This window comes from Tursiops truncatus, chromosome 8 (genome assembly GCF_011762595.2).
Source record: "Tursiops truncatus isolate mTurTru1 chromosome 8, mTurTru1.mat.Y, whole genome shotgun sequence".
Classification (NCBI taxonomy): domain Eukaryota; kingdom Metazoa; phylum Chordata; class Mammalia; order Artiodactyla; family Delphinidae; genus Tursiops; species Tursiops truncatus.
Window position 1 is genome coordinate 45,996,355 of NC_047041.1, and position 24,500 is coordinate 46,020,854.

Consider the following 24,500-nt stretch of genomic DNA (forward strand, 5'->3'; position numbering starts at 1 on the left):
TTTTCTTTTTTCCCCTGTTATTATGAGTATTATTTGCTAATGTATGGTTGTTGTAAGTGAATTCCAGGCAGTCTTTGATTTTAGACTTTGTGTTACCTGTGATAGTTCACACCTGATAGCAGAATGCTATAGGCCTTATTTGCTAAATGCTTGTGTTTTTTGTTATAAGATATTGGCAAAACTTGTAAAGTAAGATAGAAATGAAGTATATGTCTTTAATAGGCTATAATGAACTGGATGTTGACCTTGATTGGCTTCTTTCTACTACCTACTTCACCTATGCCCTTTTTGTCCTAGTCTTAGGGCTCTGTGGTGAATTGCTTATGGAAATCCAAATTAATTTTTTTTGAATGTGTAATGTAGATAAATCTTAATTCATTTGTGTACCTACAGACTCAAGAGTTTATTTTGTTTGACTTTATATTTCTTGGAGAAGACCTGAGTGGAAAAAAGAGAATTATAAGAGCAAATCTTTTTTTAAAATTTCATGTTATTTTAGTAAAATTATCTAGGAAACTGTATTAAAATCTTTTACTTGTTCTATGAGCAAGAATATGGGGTGAAAGTTCTGAGATTGAGTTCTGTTGAATTGAACAGTGCTGGCAAAACCCCTGGTTAGAAGCATTAAATGGGGTGCTGAGGAAAAGTGATCAAGGCCTAGAAAGTAATGTAAAAATGAATGGCACTTAATCGTTACTCTAAAAGGAACATGAGATCTGATGTTGAAAATGTGTAAACAAATAATTGTAATAATTGAGATAAATGCGTAATATTATTTACATAAAGTATCAAAGTAGGGGCTGGAGTAATTTTGAAGGAGTTAATGACAGCTTTGTAGAGGAGGTAACAAGAATTTTAAGAATGAACAGTGATTTGCCAGATGGACAAAGGGATTCCTCCTAAATAGGTTAGCACATTTAGGGACACAGAGGCAAGAAAGCATTTTGATGTGTTTGGGGAAAACTTTAAGTAGTGCTGTATGGTGGAATGTAAAGTGTTAATGAGAGTAAGAGGGAGATGAGGTTGGAGAGAGAGCCCTTAAATGTCTTGTAAGGACAGGAGTTATCTTGATAGACTCTGGTCTCTCCTCCCCAGATCCTGATTTTAGGATCCCCTTTCCTCCCATTTATTAGCTGCTTTCCTAGCTTTAGATGCCAGTGTTATGGAACTGGAGGAACTGCTTTCCTTTTTCCTGGTAATTTGTGGCAGAGTTATTGAAAGGGAAGGAAGATAGGAATCTACAATCCTGTTGCCTTTTGTGCAGGGGGCTAGATGAGCTTTGGCACCTGAAGTTGTACTTCTGAATGTTGTTATACATGGTGGTTTGGCTCACTGAGTAAATAAAATCAGGTACACTGATCTCATGGCTTTTGTGGGCTTGGATGCAAGTGAAGTGTTTTTGAGTTCCAAATTTATGAATGAACTTAAACACAAACTATCTTATCATCTGACGATGGTCAGCGTGAAGAGGAAAAGTTTGATAAGATTCTTGGGGGCATGTTTGATTTATGTGGTTTAACAATTGATATCAATTTATTTACAAAGGATACATTAATTATTAGTTTCTTTAGGTTTTTAAAGCCTGATTTCTACCAAACAAGACTTTATTAGTCTAGTGGAAATTAATATACTCATTAGCAATTGCATATTGAGTGTCTATTATATAAACAAATTACCATGTTGAGATTATTGAGAAATCTAAAACTGAAATTGCTGATCATGTCCTCAGTCTAGTAAGGAAGATGACATATACAGATAGTTGTATTACCAGGCAGTGTGAGATAAGCTCAGATCAGACGTCATTGAAAATTAGAGAAGAGAGAGAGATAACTGCTTTCGATGAGGGGGAGAAATGGACCTTAAATGATAATTAGGGAGGAGCAGTAGGCATTTCAGCTGGAGGAAAGAGCATTGAGCAAACATTTGTAGGTAGGAAAGCTGGAACTGTGCTTGGGGAACAAAGCAATCTGTTTAACTTGAGATGGTAAATGGGGTGCTTTGAGGCCAGAGGAAGGACAGGTTAGGCGTAAGGAGAGAGATAGTTGGAGCAATTGTCTGAGGTGAGATTGTGGAGGGAGTATGGATTTTAATCATATGACCTTTAGATATATCTCATCTCCTGGTAGCTTTTGGCTGCTGTAGGTAAAGTTGAACCATAGTTAGAGCGGATTTTCAAAGTTGCACTATGTTTTCTGCTGCCAGTGTTAAAATAGGGAAGGCAAGAAGTTTTGCTGATCTTGAAGCTGAGAATGAGATTTTATATCTCATATTAACTTGGTTATAGACTGTATTAATAGTGGCAATATCTAAGGCTTTGGGGATTTCTGAGTATATAGATTGCACAGGAATGAATTATTGAAGAAGTCTTCTAAACAGTAATAATATACTCCTAATTTTGATCTGAAGATAGAGATTTTATTAAAGTTTAAGGAAACTCAGTCTTCAGTGTTGCACAAAATCTGATCAGATCAGTTTTTTTTTAAGGACACAACCTGCATGGTGGGGATAATAGCTCAGATTTAAAGAATCCTTTCTGTCTTAAGCACTTGACATGCATGAACACAGTTAATCTTCATAAAAAAACCTATTGAATATGTAGTCTTATTAGCTCTATTATACAGATACGTAAAGGAAACATTATTAATAAAAGGAAATAGAGAATAAATTTAGCACTTAAATGGCAATGAAGAACCTTGAGTGGAAGTCAGGCAATCTGGGGAATCTCTTAGCTCACAGAGAACTTTTAGGGAATGGGATATAGTTAGGAGAAAGCCTTTCTTTGAGAAATATAATTTCTGTAAATATGTAAGATTACATTTGGAAACAGCAACTTCTTATGCTTCTTATGCTTTTAGAGGAATAAGCCTGAACTGGAATGTGGTGTGCTGGCCCCAGCTCCATATGACCTTAGGAAAATCCCTTACTCACTTAAATTGCTTATTTTCTAAATTGCCTCCCTGCTCTGTTGTTCTGTGATGCTATATTTGTGCCCCTTTAGCTTTTTTGTTCTTGGCTTGGTGCTTTGGAAACTAAGATTAAGGATGGTTTCTTTATGAGCTTTTGCTTCATTCTCCATTAATTAGAGTAGCTCACCTACCAATATATCATCTTTCCTTGAAAAACAATTTTAACTTAAATATTTTACTGTCATTGGGAGGGAGGGGTAGCATTGTTTTCTGTGACTTTGTTTTAGGAGAAAATGGCCAACAAAAATGTGAATTTTCTTCTATCTTATTAAAAATATGTGAATTATGTAAAATATTAACATACTTGATAATAAAATACTTCCTATTAGCCTTTCCAACCATGTTTCAAATGCTTTCTTTTCTGAATTTTTCACTTAAGTCAGCCAGGTTGACCACAGGATGTTTATCTTCCTTTCATGTTTGCCCCCTTGGGGCACTTATGTTTGAGTTGGATGCCCTTATTTGGTGAGGGAGAACAGGACCCTTCTCCCCTCTTCCCCCTTCCCTGGTTGGTCAGATGAGCCATATCTGTCAAGCCTTCAGTAGCAGTTGTAATCAAATTGCTCCTCTATCCCTCTGCAGAGGCTTTCTTTTTTCTGTTTTCTTTTTCGTCGTTGTCTTTTTCTTTCTTTCTTTTTTTTTTTAACTCAGAGCATCTTGAGCCTGTTTATTTCTCCTGAAAACAGGGACTGTTTTGTCTCGGTATCCCCAATACCCAGAATATAATGAATGCCTGGTGCATAATTATATCTTAGTAAATATTTAATAAATCTTTGATGAAGATAATGGACTTAATATACTGGGCTGGTTAATGAACTATTTAGTCAACAGTTTTTTGTTTTATTTTTTAAATGTGAATTTCCTGGACAGAATCTTTATTGCAAATATTCAGATATGATCTTGGTCTTTAGCTAGTTGGTTCACCTGATAAGTTCATAGTGTTCATGCTAGGATTATGAATTTGATACCTGAAAAGCGGTGATGGTGGTGGTCCCTTAACTACTGTCACAGACTAAATGATGTACGCTGGTGATTATCTTGCTTTTGTTGGCTGTTGGTTATAATGGGAGATCAGTTGACTGTATATAATGGAGCATCACTAATCCATCCCCTTGTGTTCATTTGCACAGTAATTTAAAATTATTTGGTTAAGTGATGAATTTGTGAATTAAAGCCTTATACCTTATTTTTATCACTTATTTTATTTCATAGAACCATAGAAATTAAGCGTTATTTTTGTTTCAAAGATTATTTATTTGTTGGGGAGACTGTTTCTTGAATTATGTGTATACTATGGATATTTATTGTGGATGGGGGTTGCATATGTCTACTTATTAAGGCTGGAACTTGTAATAGACCAACACTGCATCCGTTTTTCCAAGTATAGCTGCCTACTCTTTTTTGGCCTGCAACCTTTTGTGTTCTTAGGGCCACCACTAAGAGAAGATGAGGGAATTCCCTGGCGGTCCAGGTTTAGGACTCCACGCTCTCACTGGTGAGGGCCCGGATTCAGTCAGGGAGCTAAAATCCCACAAGCCGTTCAGTGCAGCCAAAAAAAAAAAAAAAAAAAAAGTTTTACTTGCAGGTACATGTATGTGTAGTTAGTTTTGAGTTAACTTGTCAAATACAGTGTGAGCTGTCTTTCTTTTTGGCAGTCTTTTTACCTTTTTTAACTTTAAGTAAGTAACTTATTGATACCATTTAGAATAATCTTTAGTTGTATACAATATGAATTATACCTAGGAAACTTGTTTTAATATGTGTTGGTATCTTTTTTAACTGCTAAGTTTGTCTTCAGGTAGCATTTTTGGGGAGGGAGGGGCAAGATTTTGGAAATGTGTAGCATTTATATTAGGTGAGTAGAAAACAAAACATCTCACTAATTGCAGTTACTAGCTTTATTTCAGATGAGATGTTGTGGGGAAATGGGTCTAGTTTTGATTTATAAGGCCAGTGTGAAGATTAATTGGTATAAATACCAATTAATTGAATGGATTCAATTGAATGGATTGCTCAATTCAATTCAATTGAATGAAATTGAATGGATTGCTCTACAGTGAATTTGTTTTTAAGAACTGCATATCCAAGAGGGTTACAGGATAGCTGTGTTTGATCTCTTGGTATGAAACTCAAGGAGGCAAGATCTGGTTTGTTCTTTACATGATCACGTTGTCTTCAGTTTTCAGATCTGGAAGATATAACCACATTATCCTTATTCCCATTTGTACATTTCTTTTTAGAAGTAACACCAGCTTTTCAATGACTGAGAAGTTAAGGTTTAGCAGGCAGTATTTCCTTTTTTATTTTTCTTTTCTCAGCATTAACTTTTGTAACTTTTCACAGAACTATGTAATTGTGTATTAGTTATCAGGTTTGGAATTTGTGTTAGGTATTAATTCAGTATGAGATTTTAGACATGGTATGGTATAAACCCTCCTTTATTTTTTATTTATTTATGTATTTATTTTTGCGGTACACGGGCCTCTCGCTGTTGTGGCCTCTCCTGCTGCAGAGCACAGGCTCCGGATGCGCAGGCTCAGCCGCCATGGCTCATGGGCCCAGCTGCTCCGTGGCATGTGGGATCTTCCCAGACCGGGGCACGAACCCGTGTCCCCTGCATCGGCAGGCGGACTCTCAACCACTGTGCCACCAGGGAAGCCCAACCCTCCTTTATTTTTGTTCTTCATATTCTTGCAAAATGTTTTGAATTGGCAACCTAGAGTGGACCAAGGCATTATTTGCAGGTGATTTCTGTAGCACATCCCAGAAACACTGCATAAACATAGCTGAGTGGCAGTAAACAACAACCATAAGTACTGACTTAAAAATCAGTTACAGAAAAAGAAATTAGTTACAGAGTTACAACTGGCAGCTAAGTTAGAAAGCTATTGATATTTATAAAGCAGCTGAGGAGGCTGAGACACTCCTTGCTTAACTGCTGGGAGAAAGCTGTTTCTTCCGATCAGGAGCTGGAAAACTTTTTAAGACAAGCTTAAGCTGCTTCCTGTCCTTGGGCTTGTAGACTTAACCTAGAAGTGCCTTTTCTTTGACTTTCTTCATCAGAGTTAGGTTTTCCTAACTTAGCCAGTGACCAACCAGAAGGTATGGTAGTTTTTGAGGCCCTTTTAAACATAGTTTACCTCTTCTCCTATTACTTAGAATTGGGAATGATAACATCTCTGGCAGATGACTGGAAAACTGCCTTATGTGTTCCTCTCATGTAAAATCATGTAAGCCCTACTCACCTAAAATCTGGTGAGTTGACTTTGTTTTGTAATATTCTTGGCTTTTTAAACCTTGCTTATAAATTAAGGCTTGCAGTTTCTGAGTCACTTGGAGATGGGGATGCCAAAACTCTTTAAACCCATTCCTTGTGAACTTTAGTTGAATGATATGGTTCCTTCCTTACACCCTGTCAACTTCAGTTTATTGTAGTCAGAATGAAAACGAGGATGCTAATGAGCAGAATATACTATACTAGTTAAGAGGTGGTTACTGTCTGTACTAGTAATTAGATTTGTGACGGCTAAAAAGAAATGTGTGAATTTTAGAATAATTAGAGAAGGTGAAGACAAGACTCGAACCATGTGAAATGAAGAGAGAGAGAATTGAGAGGAAAATATGTATATATCTTCATCCATTCCTCTAGTGGAAAATACTCTTAAAGACTCTAATTCCAGCACAGCTACTAGTTTGTGTTACTTTAGGTAGGCAAGGTAAGCAAGTATTTAAATCTTTACAATGGAAATAACAAAGCATCCCTTGCCTTGTCACAAGGCTATTGTAATACAAAATCAAAAGACTAAGGATGTGAAAGAACTTTCTTATAAAGTATGAAGAAATCCCTATGTATAAAGATTTTGCCCCTCTTACAATCCAGTGCGAGTAACTGGTTAACACTTCTCAGTGGAAGAAGTTGGGCTTTATAAACATTCTGAAGAAGGTTTTGCAGATGTCCTTGAGTTTGAGGTGGTTTCATAGTACTGTATTGGAAAAGTGATAGAGGAATATAGTCTACTAAAATGAGGGAAAACTCACCAGTAAAATATGATACTAAGTAAAATGAATGATATCTAATATTTAATCGTGCTTTAAAGTTTGTAAAGTACTCTAAATATGTTGTCTTACAGTTTATATTGTTGTGAAAATTAATTACTGCTATCCCTGTTTTTAAAATGGCGAAATTGAAACTGAGTGGCTAATTAACATGCTTGAAGTCATAATGGTAAAATAGTGAATCTAGAATTTGGTTCTGGATCCTTTGGTTATTCTGATGTCACTTCATCCTGTTACAGTACAGTCCTAGCACATGGAAGTGGATTCAGCCATGCATGGGAGTGTTGGAAGGAGAGCCTAGAGCAGAATTTTAGCGATTGGTGGAATTAGCATCCCCATCATTACTGTTCGATGCATTTTGGAAATGAATAGCACTTAGGATAGACTGTCAAATAAGTGGAGTCAGAGAAGAGCTCTAATAGGGAGAAATGAACTTTAAAGGAATAGAAAGAACTAAAAACAGACGTTCCTTCTCCTCACTGGCCAATCCCAGTCATTCTGGAAGGTATCCAATATAGCAGGGTCCTCCTGGTCTAGCAGGACGCCGGCGGCACAGCAGGAAGTGAGTGGTGGAAGAGCAAGCAAAGCTTCATCTGCCGCTCCCCATCACTCGCATTACCGCCTGAACCATCCACCCCCCCACCCCCCCACACCCCCGCCTTCAGTGGGAAAAATTGTCTTTTGGCAAGGATCGTAGCCTAAAAATAGTAGTCTTCAAAGTAGTACCATTTTAGTTGGGTAGAAGGCTACTTGGGGAGCCTTTGTCACTGCAGCAAAAGGGAAATTGGTGTAAGGGTGGTATTGTAAATTGAAGGGAGAAAGGTGGTTAAATTTTCCCTGCTACTTGTCTGGACCATTTAAGATTTGTGTTACCTTACCATAACAAATCAAGTGAAAGATACATTCTTTCAAATTTGAGGAACTCTTCAGATATCCATCCACAGACAGAATGTGGATTTTGAAAATATATGTGATATTATCTATCTACCTAAATATAGATACTTACATGAAAGAATCAACTGTTTTTCTTAGTCTTTTATTATTAGCGTTATTGAAGTTGGTACATAAAAGCAGAACTAAATTAAAACCCACTGTAAGTACTATGTACAATATATGTTGTGTTAAATTGATTGTTTCCAAATTCTGTAGCAGCAGAGATCTGTTTATCAAAATGTCTTGTATTGAGAAATACTTAAAGCCTATATTTAGGGGAAATAAATCCGTAACTAACTGTGTAGAATAAGTTGTGATCCTGTCAACTTTTAATAGAAGAGCTAATCGGTTGATGACTTTTAAACAGCTCAAATAACTTTATTTTAGAATTTAAATAAATGTACCAAATTCCTTCCCTATTCTCCTGCATAGTTCTGAAAAAGTGTTGTTTTCAGATCAACAAACAATTTTTAATGGCCAAAGCTTGGATTTTTAGATTCAAACTGGTGTTTTTTTCTTTAATATTATTGCATAATTTACATGGAATTTTTAAGTTAAAAAAAGTAATATCTTCAATTTTGACATCTTATAAAGCAGATTTTTATCTCAGAAGCTATTACGCCTTTCAAGAAAGTCATTTGTCATGAAAGTTTCAGCTTTTTTTTCTTTTATGCTGAGAAATAGGCTAACATGAGTTATAGTGAATTTTATAAGAACAGTTGTATGGTTACGAAATGTGTGAGAATGGAGATCTTTTGGCTGAAATACTCCGAGTGATTATTTTTTCCTGTAGAAACTTAAAGGCTCAAGTTTAAACTTACTAGGAAAAATACTTTGGCTTTAGTTTATTGGGATTTGTTAATAATATATTGATTACTCACATTTTTCACTTAGCATTATTTCAAAATTTAAAGCCATGTAGGTGGGTTATTGTTTGGTGCTTACTATTTTTGGTTTTATCTGTCATTACTGTTTACATAAGTTTGAAAAAAGGTTTTCAGAAATGGCATTCACTTTGTTACCCACTAGCTTTGAGGGGTCTCTTGATGCCTACTTCATGAACTGTAGATGGCTGGTACCATTTTGACTCACTGAAGGTGAACGTATTGCTTTGATTTAATTGTGAAATGTGTGAATAAATGAGATTTCCACTGTCTCTACTTAACTACATAAAACTAGAGGCTTTGCAGAATCAACAAGATTGCTGTTCAGCATAACTTTGGTTTGGTAAGGGTGAAGCACACATAGGTGATGTAGAATGAATGGAATGCCTCCGTACTTCCCTACTATGTGGAAGATGGTAATTAATCATGGTGGTCAGTTCCATAGGCCTCCAAGCCACTGGTGACACCCTACCATTGTTGCTGTTAATTTTTAGAAGTCTGTTTATGCAAGACTCCTGATTATCATGTATAAATAGCAACCTCCCCCAAGCACCTGCCCCATTCTTCTTAAGGCCTAACAAATCCTTAGCACTTCTCACCATCTGACATGTTTTTGTTCATTTGTTTATTGATTGTCTCTCCCACTAGTATATAAGCTTCATGATGGCAGGAACTTTGTCCACTATTGTATATTTCTAACTCGTCAGACTGTTTGGCATATTATAGTATGCAGTGAGTATTGTAGAAGAAATGGGATTTCTGTTTGTTTGTACTGAAGTTTGCAAAGTTGTGGGAAGATGGAATATAAAGATTCTATTGTTCTAATTGCATTGGGGACATGAAATTTGTGCTTTCTGGGTGAGTAGACTTTGGCACAGAGGCTAACTGCAATTTGTTATTCCCTCTGTCTAGGCAGATTTAAACTCTTAAGAGAAGCCATTAAAATTCTTTTGGATTCCTACTTTTTAGACGTGGGGTTGGCTGTTACTGAATAACATTAACCTAGCTATGGGGAGGACTTTCTGTCTCTTATTCTCTCTTCTTCCCTCTGGATCTTAGAGTGGAGAAATGGACTTTTGTTTCACCTATAACTCTACAAGTATATATACCATCATATCAACACATGTACAAGGAATCATGCCACACGTTGTGGAAGATAAAAGGAAACAAAAGATTCCTGAATTTATTTTAAAAAAGCAAAGAATGAATCTTGATCACTTAAAACAAAAATGGTGGGACAGTCAGGTTACAGTTAAGATTATGTTCCTGTTTTTTAAGCAGAAGATATTTTTGGACATAGAGGTGAAAATTTCTAGTATTTCCAATTCCCCAGAGAAGAAACTTGAGAATCATTTGCCTAGAGGTTTTTGTTGGGGATGAGAGGACAAAATAGAATGGTATAGCCCTCAGAGAAAGAAAAATGCAAAATATACTAGGAGTAGATGGTGATTGTCTATTAATTCCGTAGCTACATGTAGACTTTTATTAGGTCACTTATAACTAGAGTGACATATGGTTTATATTCCAAACTGGGTCACTTTCAAGAGTGAAAGTATATGCTATCTGAAGTATATGCTATCTGAATGGAACACTGGGACAACAGGTGTAAACCAGGACTGTTCCAGGAAAATCAGGGCACTGATCGCCCCTTACTAATAACATACTTTCCTACAGACTTAGTCCCAGTTCTTTGAACCTCTCCACATAATTTTTTTCTCCTTTAGAGAACTCTGATCTGCACTCATAGAATCTCAAGCTTTGGTTCCTTTTTCCTGGTCTCAGTGGAATGAAAAGAATTCGTTCCATATTTTCTGGAGCCCTGGACTGTTCTGGTTTACAGCATTGGTGGAGGTAAGTACAGAACTTGTAATGTATTGTTAGTTGACCTTTTATTTTGCTTAGGAAATCAGGTTTTGTGTGTTTCTGATCCAGTGTTCGATTGTTTTTGAGAATCCTGGTTATATCTCCTTAACTGGGCTGATGAACTATTACTAAGTTCCTAGAATGTAGTACAAAGAGAATTTGTAATTTTGGCATTTACTCTTAAATTACTCAATCTGTACTTTGTTTTCTTTTCTACAGGTGGGATTGTAATTCTGAAACTTCAGATCTTCAAAGAAGGGAAGGAGAATGCCTTGTGCTTGTACCATAGACATGTGATTTTTTTTTTAAGTTGGAACACTGTAATGTTTTTATTTTGTTTAAATAAATTTAAATAAATTTTTTTATTCTTATATTAAGCGATGTGTTTTTATTCTATTAAGTAACTTTTTATTGTTACCTTACATTATCTGGTAAATTAAACATTAATACAGAAGTAATAGTTACCTCTGAGGTAGTGCTTACCAAAATGTGATTCTCCTCACCTCTAAGATCTTATTTGGAATCTGGGTTGGGACTAAACTTGTCTAGGTTTGGAAATTACGTGGAATTCTAAGCAGTCTCAAAATTAAGGGGTCTGTTTATAGGTAAGCTTGAACCCTTGTCTGGTCTTGCCAGTCCTGTTGTTTCTCTGTACAGTCTCCCATCTAGTGGTAGGAATGCAGAATACACCACAACACTGTGGAGAAAGCTTTAGGTTTTCAGACTTTTTCATATTAAGAATGCTTTTACATAGTAGGCTAAAACATTTTGGTAGTGGCGGGGGGTGGAAAACGACCATTTCACTTGAGAAAGAAGGTAGTGGCAGTGAATTCTGAGAGTATTCCAGGAGTATATGTTTCTCTGTGTAGTGCTTTCATGACTTAAACTTTCTTCTGCTCTTGTTGTAAGACTTTTATGTATGACAGATTGCGATGAATAAATAATAATAGATAATTTTAAGAGACAGGTTGAGCTGATTTGAAGAAGATGCTTGGTGTGTGATTAAAATTTTACGGCAACTACGTGATGATTCCATTAACTAAAACAATTTATTTTGAACTTTTAAAATTAAAGTATGGACGACTCAGCAAACTTGGCTTGTGTTAATCTGTGACAGAAGAGCTAAATTTCAGTGAAATATTAATGTAGAGTACCTTAGGGTTGGCTTTGTTTACCTAGTTCCATCTGAATTCTTTCTTCTCTTAGGAATTCCCTTTTTTATTTTTTTTTTTTGCGGTACGTGGGCCTCTCACTGTTGTGGCCTCTCCCGTTGCGGAGCACAGGCTCTGGACGCGCAGGCTCAGCGGCCATGGCTCACGGGCCCAGCCGCTTCGCGGCATGTGGGATCTTCCCGGACCAGGGCACGAACCCGCGTCCCCTGCATCGGCAGGCGGACTCTCAACCACTGCGCCACCAGGGAAGCCCAGGAATTCCGTTTTTAGTTCTTCTTCTTTCTTCTGCTACAGATGTAAAGGAGGTCAATCCTTTCTCTTCTATTGGTTTTTAAAGTGTTCTGAAGGTACTGAACACTTCCTAAATCTGTTGTTTTAATTCCTCTTACTAAAAAAATTGATTTCTTTTGGTGGCCTCCATAAGCACCTGAAATTAGCACTGATGGAGGTGTTTTCAGGTTAATATCTTCTTCAAAAAAACTTTGTTTAAAATAAACAAAACCAGGTAATGAGAGAATTTGTGAAGATTTATAGCAGCTTTTCTGTTGAATAGTTTCTAAGGGGGAAAAAAACCTCTCCTTTTACATGGTGATTAAAAAAAAAACAGTTAAAGAAAAACTTACCGCTCAATAACCAGGTTAAAAATAACTATACTATCATACTATTAATATAACTATACTAATATATGATTATCAAATTGTAGAGTTATCTTTACATTTCTTAGTTTTCACGTGTGAATTCTTAGTCCATTCATTTTGCAGAAAACACGGTGACAGAAATAGCATATCTAGTTGTGCTAACATTGATTTTTCCTACAGCTGCAACTTGTTTCTTTTTAGTAAGATGGGAGTTTGCCTTACTTTCTTTATGGGTTCTGGAGATTCCTCAAGACTCACCTACCATGGTGAGAGATTGAGCTTGTATTCAAAATATTGGCCTACCTCTGCAAGAGTGGCTGCCGAATTTCCAGCTGTTACACCATGCAACGCTTGTACTTTTACCACCTCTTCCTCATATTCTTGAGGAAATAAAGGGACATGTCAGTGCTGTCCTTTCAACCATTGATCATAATATGCTCCAAAGGGTCTGGAATGAATTACAGTACAGGATTGGTGTTGGCTGTGTGACATGAGAGGTGCTTACTGAAATTTGTGAAATTATGGAAATAACAGTGATATAGTTCTGTTACATATTGGTTTTAACTACATGTTCATATATAACTTAATTGCTGAGTAATTTTGAAAGTGTTCAGTTCTTTTTGCATCATCCCATATTTGGGCAAATACACTATATATCAGAAAATATAGTATATCTATGATTTTAAAAAATGGAATCTTACTCTGCATTGTTCTTTAACATTTTTTTTTTAAAATAAATCTATCTATTTATTTATTTATTTTTGGCCACGTTGGGTCTTTGTTACTGTGCACGGGCTTTCTCTAGTTGAGGCAAGTTGTGGCTACACTTTGTTGCGGTGCGCGGGCTTCTCCTTGCGGTGGCTTCTCTTGTTGCAGAGCACAGGCTCTAGGCGCGGGGTCTTCAGTAGTTGTGGCATGTGGGCTTAGTTGATCTGCGGCATGTGGGATCTTCCTGGGCCAGGGCTTGAACCCGTGTCCCCTGCATTGGCAGGCGGATTCTTAACCACTGTGCCAACAGGGAAGTCCCTTTAACATGGTTTTGATATAATATACTGTGAGCGTTTTCCCCACTCAGCTTTTCTTGCCATGTATTTGTTGGCCTCATAGTATTTCACTGTCAGACTGCTGCCATTTAATGAGCTATTGCTCCATTATTGGACGTGCCCACCCACATTGTGATTTAGGTATCCTAGCGTCATAGTACTTTTATCAAAGCCTTTTAGATACCTTTGTCATTTCTTTTTAGTACTTTGGATGCTCCTTTCTCTCCTCTTTTCAAATTAATTCAATCCTTATTACTTGTACTGAGCATTCTATATTTTGTGTCTTTCCCTAGTTTTAATTTTAACATCCAACTAAAATGTTGGTTAGATTTATTCCTTAAGGTATAAATCAGTCTGTGAAGACTGTATTTTTGAGTGAATTCTAATGGAAGTTATGTTAAAGTGTAACATGTTTCTCACAGAGGATCCCACAAACTTTAAAGATAAAATTATAACAGTTACATCTTAATTTGGACCGTGTTTTGTGACCCCTTACACAAAAAATTGAATGGAGTAAGGTATAAGACTGTTCATTTTGTTTCCCAGACATCTTTTGGCTGAGGTCTGATTTCAGCTTGCATGTTTTCTAAATACTTTCACACTTTTGCTAAGTGAAAAAAATTGTGCCAATACTTTATAGCAAAAGTTCAGAAACTGTTTTCTTTATCCTCTAGTTACTGGATATTTGGTGAATATTTTTTCTTTTTATTTGTACTCCTACCCAGGAAAAATTTCAGAGATCTGATCAGTGAAGGAACATTTGATGAACCACTTAATTTGCCTTCCAAACTGAGTGTCTCCAGTTTTCTGGATGGTTGACGAAATCAGTCTTATGTTACTAAAATCACTTATGAAAGCAGTTGCAAAAAGAGTATCTTTCGAAGTGACCCTTTTGAAAGAGACAATGATATGTGGCTAAATGATTTTATATATATATATATATATATATATATATATATAATTTTTTTTATCTTAAAGACAAGTTTTAGGCAAGCTCATTTATTAGAAAATCTACCTGGGTGTCAGCATAGTTTTGATATAGCCTAGAGAGTGCCTGTTTAGATGGGAACTTGAGGCCTCTACATTCTGCTAATGGTGCATGCCACTGGCTGGATTGCCTGACTTGCTGTGGAAGTCAGCCCCAAGTCCTGTAAGTTTCTAAAGTTGGTGAACTTTGCCTGGGGAGGTCTATACAGATGTGTGGCACGTTCTATGAATACGGCTGTAAGATTAATGAAACCATCTGGTAACTAGTTACTTCCGAAGTTTTGTACTTTGCTGAACATTTTCCCTTGAATACAAAATTTTTTTTTTGCATTTCACTACTTTTTCTGTTTTTTTGTTTTTAGTTAGCTAGAAATTTAGAACTTGCATTAAATTGGCTGGTTGGGTATTCACTTCGTATGTGTTTCCAAGCACCCTTATCTTTTACAAAAATTTAATTCTATTAATAAATCTGTTATATTTAGTAGTGAGCTCCTGTGACCTTACCTATGGGTAAGCACCTAACCTGTGTTAATACAATTAACATTTATTTTATCTACCCCAGACCTTGTTTGTTGGAGAGGCATATTAAATAATAAAAGTGAGAACATTTTTTTAATATAGTAGGGATTGATTCTTTCTGCTGTCTCTGTATGGAAAAATGCTCTTCATTTCCATAGTGGGCCTGTTTTCTCCCTGCCCTTAAATACTAGAAATCCTCATGAATTCTCACCTACCTAAAGCAGAGAATCTATATGCCATATAGTAGTTACTTTTTGAGTGTAGGGTTTAGGATTTGTTACTAATGTAATATTAAAGAAGGTTTTACAGTTTTTAATATTCTTAAGGTAAATAGCTAAAAAAAAAATATGAGTTTCTAGTTTGGAAGCCTTTTGATTGGTAAAGGAGGTTTAATACCAAGTTTGTGCTTTTTAAGAAATGAAATCTGGATTGAGAATGAGAAAAGCAGTAGCTATCAAGATTTCCATGATGTGCTTGACTTTTGTTTGAAACAATTTGCTTTTGGTTAGTCAGAGGTGGGGAAAACATCTTCCTTCCTGAGTTGTTGGAGGTCAGATTTAAAAGCATTTTCAGGTTACTACTATAGTAGAAACATTGTTCAGAGGAAAAGTTACCCCTGGAGAAAATGACTGGTTGAGTTAAAGTACTATGGGGAAGTGTGTTCTGCAGAGTTTGTATAACCCGTGCAGTATTTTTTCTCCCAGTAATGTTTGTATATCTTTGGTTTTGCTTTTGGTCTACTCTGAATTCATGCATGAACTCATCTCATTTTTCCTGTTTTATGTGAAGTGTTACATTTTAGTTTCTGGAGTTTTCCTTCAGTTTTTATGTGGTCATTTCTAAAGCATACTATATAGTTTTCATAGCATTACGATAAACCATTATTTGTTAGATCCTCTTTAACTTGAAATTGAAAATTTTCACATGCGATGGGCTCAGGTTTGTTTTTCAACTTTTTGGGAACAGCAGGTTGTGCAGAGAGTTGTGGATCGTTGGTTTAGTCTACGTAAAAAAAAAACCATTTTGGATGGTCCTGTTACGACTGTCCTTGTGCATACTAAAATAAGTGTATTTATTCAAAAAGTATGGGTGACCACTGTATGTGTTGCACTATTCTAGGCCTTTGGGGATACAGCAGAGAACGTAATAGAGCCCTACCTACATGGAATTTATACTTTAATTGGGAGAGAAAGACATTAAACAAATTAAAATGAGTTAGGTGATGATAAGTGCTTTGGAGAGAAATAAAGCAGAGTAAGAGGGTATAGTGAGGGTATGGAGGTAGAGGAGTGCCCTTAAGGCTTTACTACTTTTTATAAATATTGAGAGATGTTCTTCTGATGGATGGCATTTGAGCAAAGATCTATAGTAATAAAGCCAGGGAGTAAGAGAAGAGTGGATATCTGGGAGAAGAGTATTCTAGGCACAAGGAACAGAAGTACTGAGCTCCTGAGGTAAGGGTACTTGACTCATGGGAGGTATTGCAAAGGAGACATTAGTGTAACTGAAGCAAAGCGCTGCAGAGAGGAGAGCTGATCACAAAGGGAACATAGCATAGATAGAATATATATATTCTAATATATAAAATACTGTAGTTGTTGAAACTGAAATCTATACTTTTGGCTTCATTTAGGATCAGGCTCTATCTGACTAATCTAGCAGTTTACTTACCTCCCTGATTAAGAGTATGGAAATTACTAACAAAAGTGTTTGCAGGTTCCTTCTAAAATCTCTCATTGTAGAAGAAGAGAATGATGTGGAAGTAAATAATGAAAATGTAGAATTATGTACCAGCTTTAGTGTCTGTTTGGTGGGTACCTTAGTCTGTGGAGGAGAAGATTTCACAAAGGAAAAGACGTCATTCATTTTGAAGAATGAGCAAGAATGGAAGGATTCGGTTGTGTAACAGCAAAAGGTAACATTACAGAACGCTGGAAGGTGGTTCTGTGTTGGAAGCTAAGGTTCAAGAAGGAGGATATGGACAAAGATGAAATGTATGCCAATCCTGTAAGCATTTGGGACATCATTGAGGTTAGGCAGTGACAGTCAGTGTTGTGTTATAGGTCAGTTTATGGCCAGTTTAGAGAATGTTTGGAAGTGTGGCGTGGGTAAGACCCCAAATTAGGTATCGTTAGAAGTGAAGAGACCAGTCAGTCCAGCATTTTCTCAGTGGGGACAGTTTTGGGTGGGGTAATTTTTAATTGTGGAGTGTTAATTGTGCATTGCATGACAGTCTCCCTCATCCTTGACATTAAGTGCCAGTAAAACTCAGAGAGCGTGATAATCACTCTCCCCAATTTCTGAATGCTCCCGGAAGTGGTGACCTCTAGTTAAGGAAAAATGGGATCCGAACTCTGGCTTTGGCAGTGATAACGGGATGGAGAGGAGAAGGTGGGATTGCTAGAGGTTTAAGAGACTTGGTTACCTATTGGCTCTAGGGAGTGTTTATAAACACACACACACAGGTAGGAGCACCTTTGGGCAAGTATTGCGACAAGAAATTTTGTGACAGATTCAATTTTGGAAACTAAAATAAGATTCTGAGGAGTAAAATGACTATTGATGTCATTGTGAGAAAGTAACTGTTATATTTAAGAACTGAATAGCTTATCAAGATAGTTTCTAGAAGGATATAGAAAAATATATAAGGATAAATCCATGGGAAAAAAGGAAGCTAGAAATATAACTTCTTATAAAGTTCAGAACTTGACCACTGTGCTTGAAGTTTTAAAGGATTCAGAATGAGCAAGACATGGATAGGCCTTGCCCCCAGTAAATTATATTTTGAGAGAGAGACAGAAAATTTATCTTCGGGAATAAGGCAAGTACAGTATATTCAGTACCATAGGACTGGTATAAAGTACTATTCAAGAAGTTTTCAGAGAAGGCAGAGGTCAAATTATAAAATACCAGAAGTGAAATATCAGAAGCTGAGCCATACAAACCAAGTTGAATGTACTATTTAATTTTTGTTGCAGGTAGTCTCAATTGTGAAAACCTTGTGTCGTTCTCCTGTTCCATGGGCATTCTGTTTGACTGTTTTGTGCTTTGTTCTTCAGGCATTGGGGGCCAGGGTAACTGCTTCTCTAAAATGCATTTGCTTATCAAATGTTACTTTGTATAGTAATTAGACCTGTTAGAACAAACATTTTTGAAAGATTATAAGCAGATAAACGGTCATAGTTAACATTGATGTTTCTTACTAGCAATCACGGCCAAGTTAGGTCGCTTGAATTCATATTTAATCATTAGGTACTAAAGGTTAAAAGTGGACAAAACTGCTGATGAGGCACAGATAACTAATTTTTTCCCCTTTATGGTAGTTATAATGGAGGTATTTATACACTTTGTTTTATGCATACTTTAAAAATAAAACAACTCATTTCTTGGTCTTCCTCTTCATTAAGTCTCTAAATTGGACCATATTTTGTATTTTCTTCATTGAATTTGCCAGTAATATCTCTGAAGCAGATTGGAGGTGAAACTCTGAGGTATATTAACTTTTTTTTTCAGTTTTGGTGCTAAAACAATTGTGTATTAGATGATTTTATGGTAATGCTTTCCAATTATTTATATTTTAAAATATAAAATTAGAACTTACATTGTTTTAACTGTTCAGACTAATAATCAAGTAGAATTCCTGGATCACTTCTTTGGAAATTTATTGCATTGAGAAACTTTCAGTTCATTTTCAGTTTTGTTTGTCAGTGTTAGCTAGTTGATATCAAGTGAAAACTGAGCTAACTCAGTAGAACTGAAGGGAGAAAAGAATGAGAATTATTTTATTTAAACAAACTGAGAATCCTATCCACTCACAGACCACATATCTGCTCTTTCTATTAGTGCAAACACAGCATTCTAGGGGGGGATATTAATAAAGTGTTTGAACTTAAGCTTGTTTATGCTTCCATATGTATGAATTTTTAAAGTTCTTTTTTAAATGTAGGGATGTATAATATTAGTATTGTAACTAAAGGTTTGTGAGTAGTAAGAGAACTGAAAGTGTTACTCAAGGCCTTGAAACAGTTCCTTTTGAGATATATAAAATACTTCAGGATGAAAGGAGTTTGATTTACTTTCTGGTATTACTGATCAATTGTGTGATATTAATCAATGTGCTGTTTACTTCTCAGGTAGAAGTACTGTCTCAATTGTTCTCTTGAGAGATTTTTAACAACTTCTGCAAACTGTCCATTGTTGCTCCACTCTTTTTAGATCTTTACCCTATTAGTATGCAGATCTAGCATTAAAAATAAATGAAAGCCAGAGTAAATTAATCTTTTTTTTTTTTTATTGCAGACTTAATTCAGTGCACAAATGAGATGAATGTGAACATCCCGCAGTTGGCAGACAGTTTATTTGAAAGAACTACTAACAGTAGTTGGGTGGTGGTCTTCAAATCTCTCATTACAACTCATCATTTGATGGTGTATGGAAATGAGGTAAGCAGTATTTTTAGTTAACAAGTATACTGGGGAGTTGACTGATTCAGCTTGTTTCTCTCACTGACACTTCAGAAATGGCTATAGCAACTGAATAATATAGGTAAAAAGGGCAAGGTGCTTATACAGAAATATAACTGTAGACCCTACACTTTGAGGAAAGATGGCCTTTAAGTCAGAAAGCAGAAAATGGGTCAGAGCACAGGGCACTTTCAGTAATGGGATCAGGAAGCAAAGATTAATGCCTAGAGATGGGTTCTATAAGCATCACTGATTTTTTGCAGGCCTTTGTGTATAGATTGTATGTTCGTCTATTTTCATTTACTTTTTTATCGTAGCCCAATCAGATTTCTGTCTGATCTGATGTAGTTGTCTATAGACGCTCTTTGCCTAGTTCAAGGCTGTGATATTAAGGACTAAGATGGCATTTTGCTGAGGAGACTGACTGAAGAACGCCTTCTTCAGCAAAGAGTTGTGTCTAAAGCCTTTGTTTCCCAAAAAAGGGTAACAGATAAGATGCATGAGCTTTTGCAATTAACTGTTTGGAGAGAATCATCTTGTTTTCCATGATAGCTAATTTTTGAGTTCTTACCTTAGGTGATTTTCCCAGCCTAGCATACTTACTTGTAAAATTGTGTCAAAAGGAGTATTTTAAATTGTGTTAAAAGAAAATTTGAATGGAACTAGATAAATCTGGTACCTTGGTATGTGCCTTAGAAAAATGCAGACCACTGGTTGCTGGGAGATAGCTCCCATAGAGATGGGGAGGGACTTTATTCATTTGTATCAGATTTATAAACATGACTTTCTGACATCATCACTTTACTCATTATTTTGGGTTTTTCAGTCATGAGACTCTGCTGTTATCTTTTTTTTTTTTTTTGCGGTACGCGGGCCTCACTGTTGTGGCCTCTCCCGTTGCGGAGCACAGGCTCTGGACGCGCAGGCTCAGCGGCCATGGCCCACGGGCCCAGCTGCTCCGTGGCATGTGGGATCTTCCTGGACCGGGGCACGAACCTGTGTCCCCTTGCATCGGCAGGCGGACTCTCAACGACTGCGCCACCAGGGAAGCCCCTGCTGTTATCTTTGACAGATACCAAAGAGAACATCATTAGAGTTCAGAATTAAAGCAGAAATTTACCCATAACTCTTACATTGCAACAGATCTGTTTGCATATTTTGATGTTCCTTTCTGGTCTTTTTTATAGCTATAATAATTTATATAAAATATTATATTTAACTTTTTTATATATCACAGCATAAGAAGCATCTCCATGTTCTGTGTTCTTTCTATTTATCATCTTTAATGACTACATAATTGATCATATGGTCCATCATTTTCTTAATTCTTCTCTTTCCTGGAAATTTAGTTTTCCGATTATTCACCGTTACAGTACCACATTGAATGATTTTATTTGTAGTTCTTAAGTTTTAAAAATTAGTTCCAGAAGCGTTACCTGAAATATGATTACTTGGGTAACAGACGTGACCATTTTTAGGACATATGTTACTCAGTTGCTTTCTCATTCATTATAAGCAGTATATAGAGTCAATAGAAAAATTTGGATATACTAGCCTCCGTGTAACTCGAAACGTTTTGATCTTAACTAGGATATTAGTTTCTATTTTCATCAGGAATGTGTTTGTCTAAGATCATGATCATTTATTCAGAAGAATTTCAGGCTTGTAGGTATTTTTTACCTTTCTAAAAAATATATATAGTTTATTCTTTAAAAAGAAAAAGCCACAAATATAACCAACTACAATGCTGGATAAGGAGGCACACTATCAGTGGTGACTTTCAGAGGTAAATAAGGTGATGATACCAGAAGCAAAAACTTTATAAAGGCAAAAAACCCAGAAAGTTGACTGTCATTCCTTACAGTTGACTGACAGAAAGAGAAAGGTAGCATTTCAGTAGTGGTTTTCAGATGAACTCTAGTTTCCCTTCAGCAGCTAAGAGAAATCCAATGCTCTGCTCTTTTTTTGGTGCTAGTTTGTACAACCCTCAGGTTTTTGCATTGGCAGGTGTTATTAGTCCGTGAGAGAGTATGCATAGGATTTCACTATGCTATGGTGTTGGAAATTACATAGAACAGTAGTTCTCAAATAGGGCAAGGGCGGAGAGTGATTTTCATCCCCAAGGGACATTGCTCATAACTGGAGGGGATGCTACTGGCATGTAGTAGGTAGAGGCTACTGGCGTGCTAAACATCTTATAATGCACAGGACAGGCCCCCACAAAAATGATCAGAATGATCAAAACTTATAAAAAAATCATAGAGTGTAATATTTTCTTAGGATATTTTAACACCTTTTTAAACAGGTTGTTTTAGGATAAATGATGAAACAGGAGTCTTCGATTTACAAATTGTTTTTCAAAATCCTGGTTTGTTTGGGGTGATCGCTGATGAACAAGATTGAGTCAGAGAAGTGATGGTGTACATAAAATTGATAATAATCCTCTGCATACATTTACAAAAAAGTAATCCTTTTAAAGGAAATCAAAAGGAGTTTCTTTAGCTATTTTAGAGGTTGTATGTAAAGGGAAGCTAAGGTAGTGTTCTGTGGTAAGCACTTTGGAGAGGGTTTTGACAGTATTTTGAGAAAATGAACTTTCATACGCATACCGACCCAACAATTCAACCCTAAGTATATATCATGAGAAACTCTTGTATGTTTGCAGGTGGGAGACCAGTACAAGGATGTCAGTGAAACATTGTTAATAATAGTGAAATTGCAAAGAATTTAAATATCCGTATAGAAATGGATACATAATGATATAGTAGTTCATTTAAATGCTCAAACGTTGTTTAAAATGAATGAACTAGATGTACATGTATTAAATGGATAATTCTTGGGAAGAAGTTGTTAAAAATCACATTGGAAAAGAATAAGTACAGTATGGTATTTCTGTAAATTTAAAATAGAAAACAAAACTATGTACAGTTTATAGATACTTATATATGTAGTAAAATTGTAAAAACATTTGTGGGAATGATGTAAACCTACTTCAGAAAAGCCATTGCCTCTGAAGAGGGAGGGAGGGAAGGGAATGGTTTTGAAGGTGTGTGTCTTCAATAGTCTGTAATTTGATTCTGTAAGGGGTCTGAAGTGATTATGGTAATGTGTTTAATCTGGACAGTGGGTAAGAGGATGTCTGTAATATTATACTCCAGTATGATTACAGGTATTTTGCTTTTTAAAAAAAAAGTCATAAAAATTTTTGAGTCACCAGGTATCCGTGTAAAATAAAGGCACCATCTGAGTATGATTAACTATAGCCATAATATGCTATAGTAAAGCCAAAAATTACTGCTTCTAGTTTAAAAGTGCCTGTTTCCTTTTATTTTAACTTTAATACCATAGCTGTGGGCATTAGACTTTAATAAATTCCTGCATGCTAGTGAAAAATATATTTTATGTTTTTAGGGGGATTGAGGATGATAAATTTAAACTAGATAAGATTAATGGAATGTGTTAACCACCACTTTCTCCCTTAATTCTCAAATTAGAGTTTCTTAGATGGCAGTACTATTTGACATAATTATTTGTTTGTTTGTTTTTTTTCCCCAGCGTTTTATTCAGTATTTGGCTTCAAGAAACACGTTGTTTAACTTAAGCAATTTTTTGGATAAAAGTGGATTGCAAGGTAAAAAACAACTTATTCATTATAGAAAATCAAGAGTGACCCCATTTGAGGATTACTGCAGAGTTGAACTCTTTCCTTTAGAACATGTGCTATGGAGGAACCTCATGTTTTAGTGAGGGTTGTAGGGAAGGAAAAACTGTATTTTCATGTGAAGATAAAGATGGACTTCACTACTTGACACCCAGAGCTTTTTGAAAAGTAGCATAAGGTAGCAATTTGAGAGCATGGGTTCTGGAACTGGACGGACTGCATTCAAATCCCATCTGTAACACTTACCAACTGCATAAACTTGAGCAAGTTACTTCACCTCTCTGCATCTGTAAAATCAGGAATAATGATAGCACCCACCCTGTAGGATTATCATGAGGCTTAACCTAGTTATACATGTAAAGTGCCTAGAATGATGCCTGGCAAATAGGAAACACTATGTAAGTATCTGCTTTCATTGTTGTTCTTATTATTTTATGCTTTATTCCAAGAAATGTAGTTGGGAATATCATATATTTTAGTAGCAAAGGTAAGCATTATGTGTTATTCAGATGAATTGTTCATTGATACTTACCTGTTACTTATTTTACTTTAAATTCAGTAAGTGGAAATTGCTGTAATCTGGTATTCTCACCCTCCATGTACATTCTGTCTTAATGGGATCTGTTATACTTAGTTCCAGAACTAGGCTGTTAGCATTATAGAATGTTAACTCTAGGAAGAGCCTCATAAAGGACATACTAAGACCATACTAAGACAAACTAAAGGAATACTCAGCAATAAGGTTCAACTGGGAAGTATCTTTAGAGATCTGTGAGATGTGTGCTGCGCTTTGAAAGATGGATGAGAACATGAGTTGGCTTAAGCAGAGGTACACAGATGGACGTGGATGTGAAAGAGAAAGGGTGTTTAAGATTTATAGAGCAAATGAATGTGAATAGAATGTAGGTGGAGGTATTAGAGAACATGTAGTGACAGATAGCCCTCAAGAAGCTGTTTGGGGCCAAAATCATGCACAAAAGATTTTGATATAGTTGGGATTTTGTAATGCAGTGAGAAACCATCAAACTTTTTTGAGTTGAGGGAGGAGGACAGAGGGAGTGTGTGTTATAAAGAAAGCACCATAGCACAGTGCAGGTTGGATTCGAGTGAATAAAGTCTTAAAGACCTTGAGACTGCTCTGGTCAGTATTTTGGTCATCTGGTAGAGAGTTAATGAGGGCCTGAATTGTGGTTTTTACGGCAATAAAAATCAATGGAATTTAGTGACTAACTGTGTTTGTGTTTAGGAACTGTCCAGTTCAATACTTACTTACTTTTGGCAGATGGAAGTATTAATTAGAATGAATTGAATACCC

General features: G+C 36.1%; 1 protein-coding gene across 12 annotated transcripts in view; it reads left to right on the forward strand.

Annotated features, from left to right (window-relative positions):
* Positions 1–24,500, forward strand: part of PICALM (phosphatidylinositol binding clathrin assembly protein) — a 107,679-nt gene that overhangs the window by 12,969 nt on the left and 70,210 nt on the right. For 10 of the 12 annotated variants that reach the window (XM_019948686.3, XM_019948687.3, XM_019948688.3 and 7 more), the window contains exons 2-3: positions 19,361–19,503; positions 23,080–23,155. The exons of 1 other annotated variant lie outside the window; for it this stretch is intronic. In XM_019948686.3, the coding sequence (XP_019804245.1) occupies positions 19,361–19,503; positions 23,080–23,155 (219 nt within the window). Of the gene's footprint in view, positions 1–19,360; positions 19,504–23,079; positions 23,156–23,247; positions 23,584–24,500 lie in introns of those variants that run through there. One more of the 12 variants, XM_019948702.3, reaches the window with a different exon arrangement.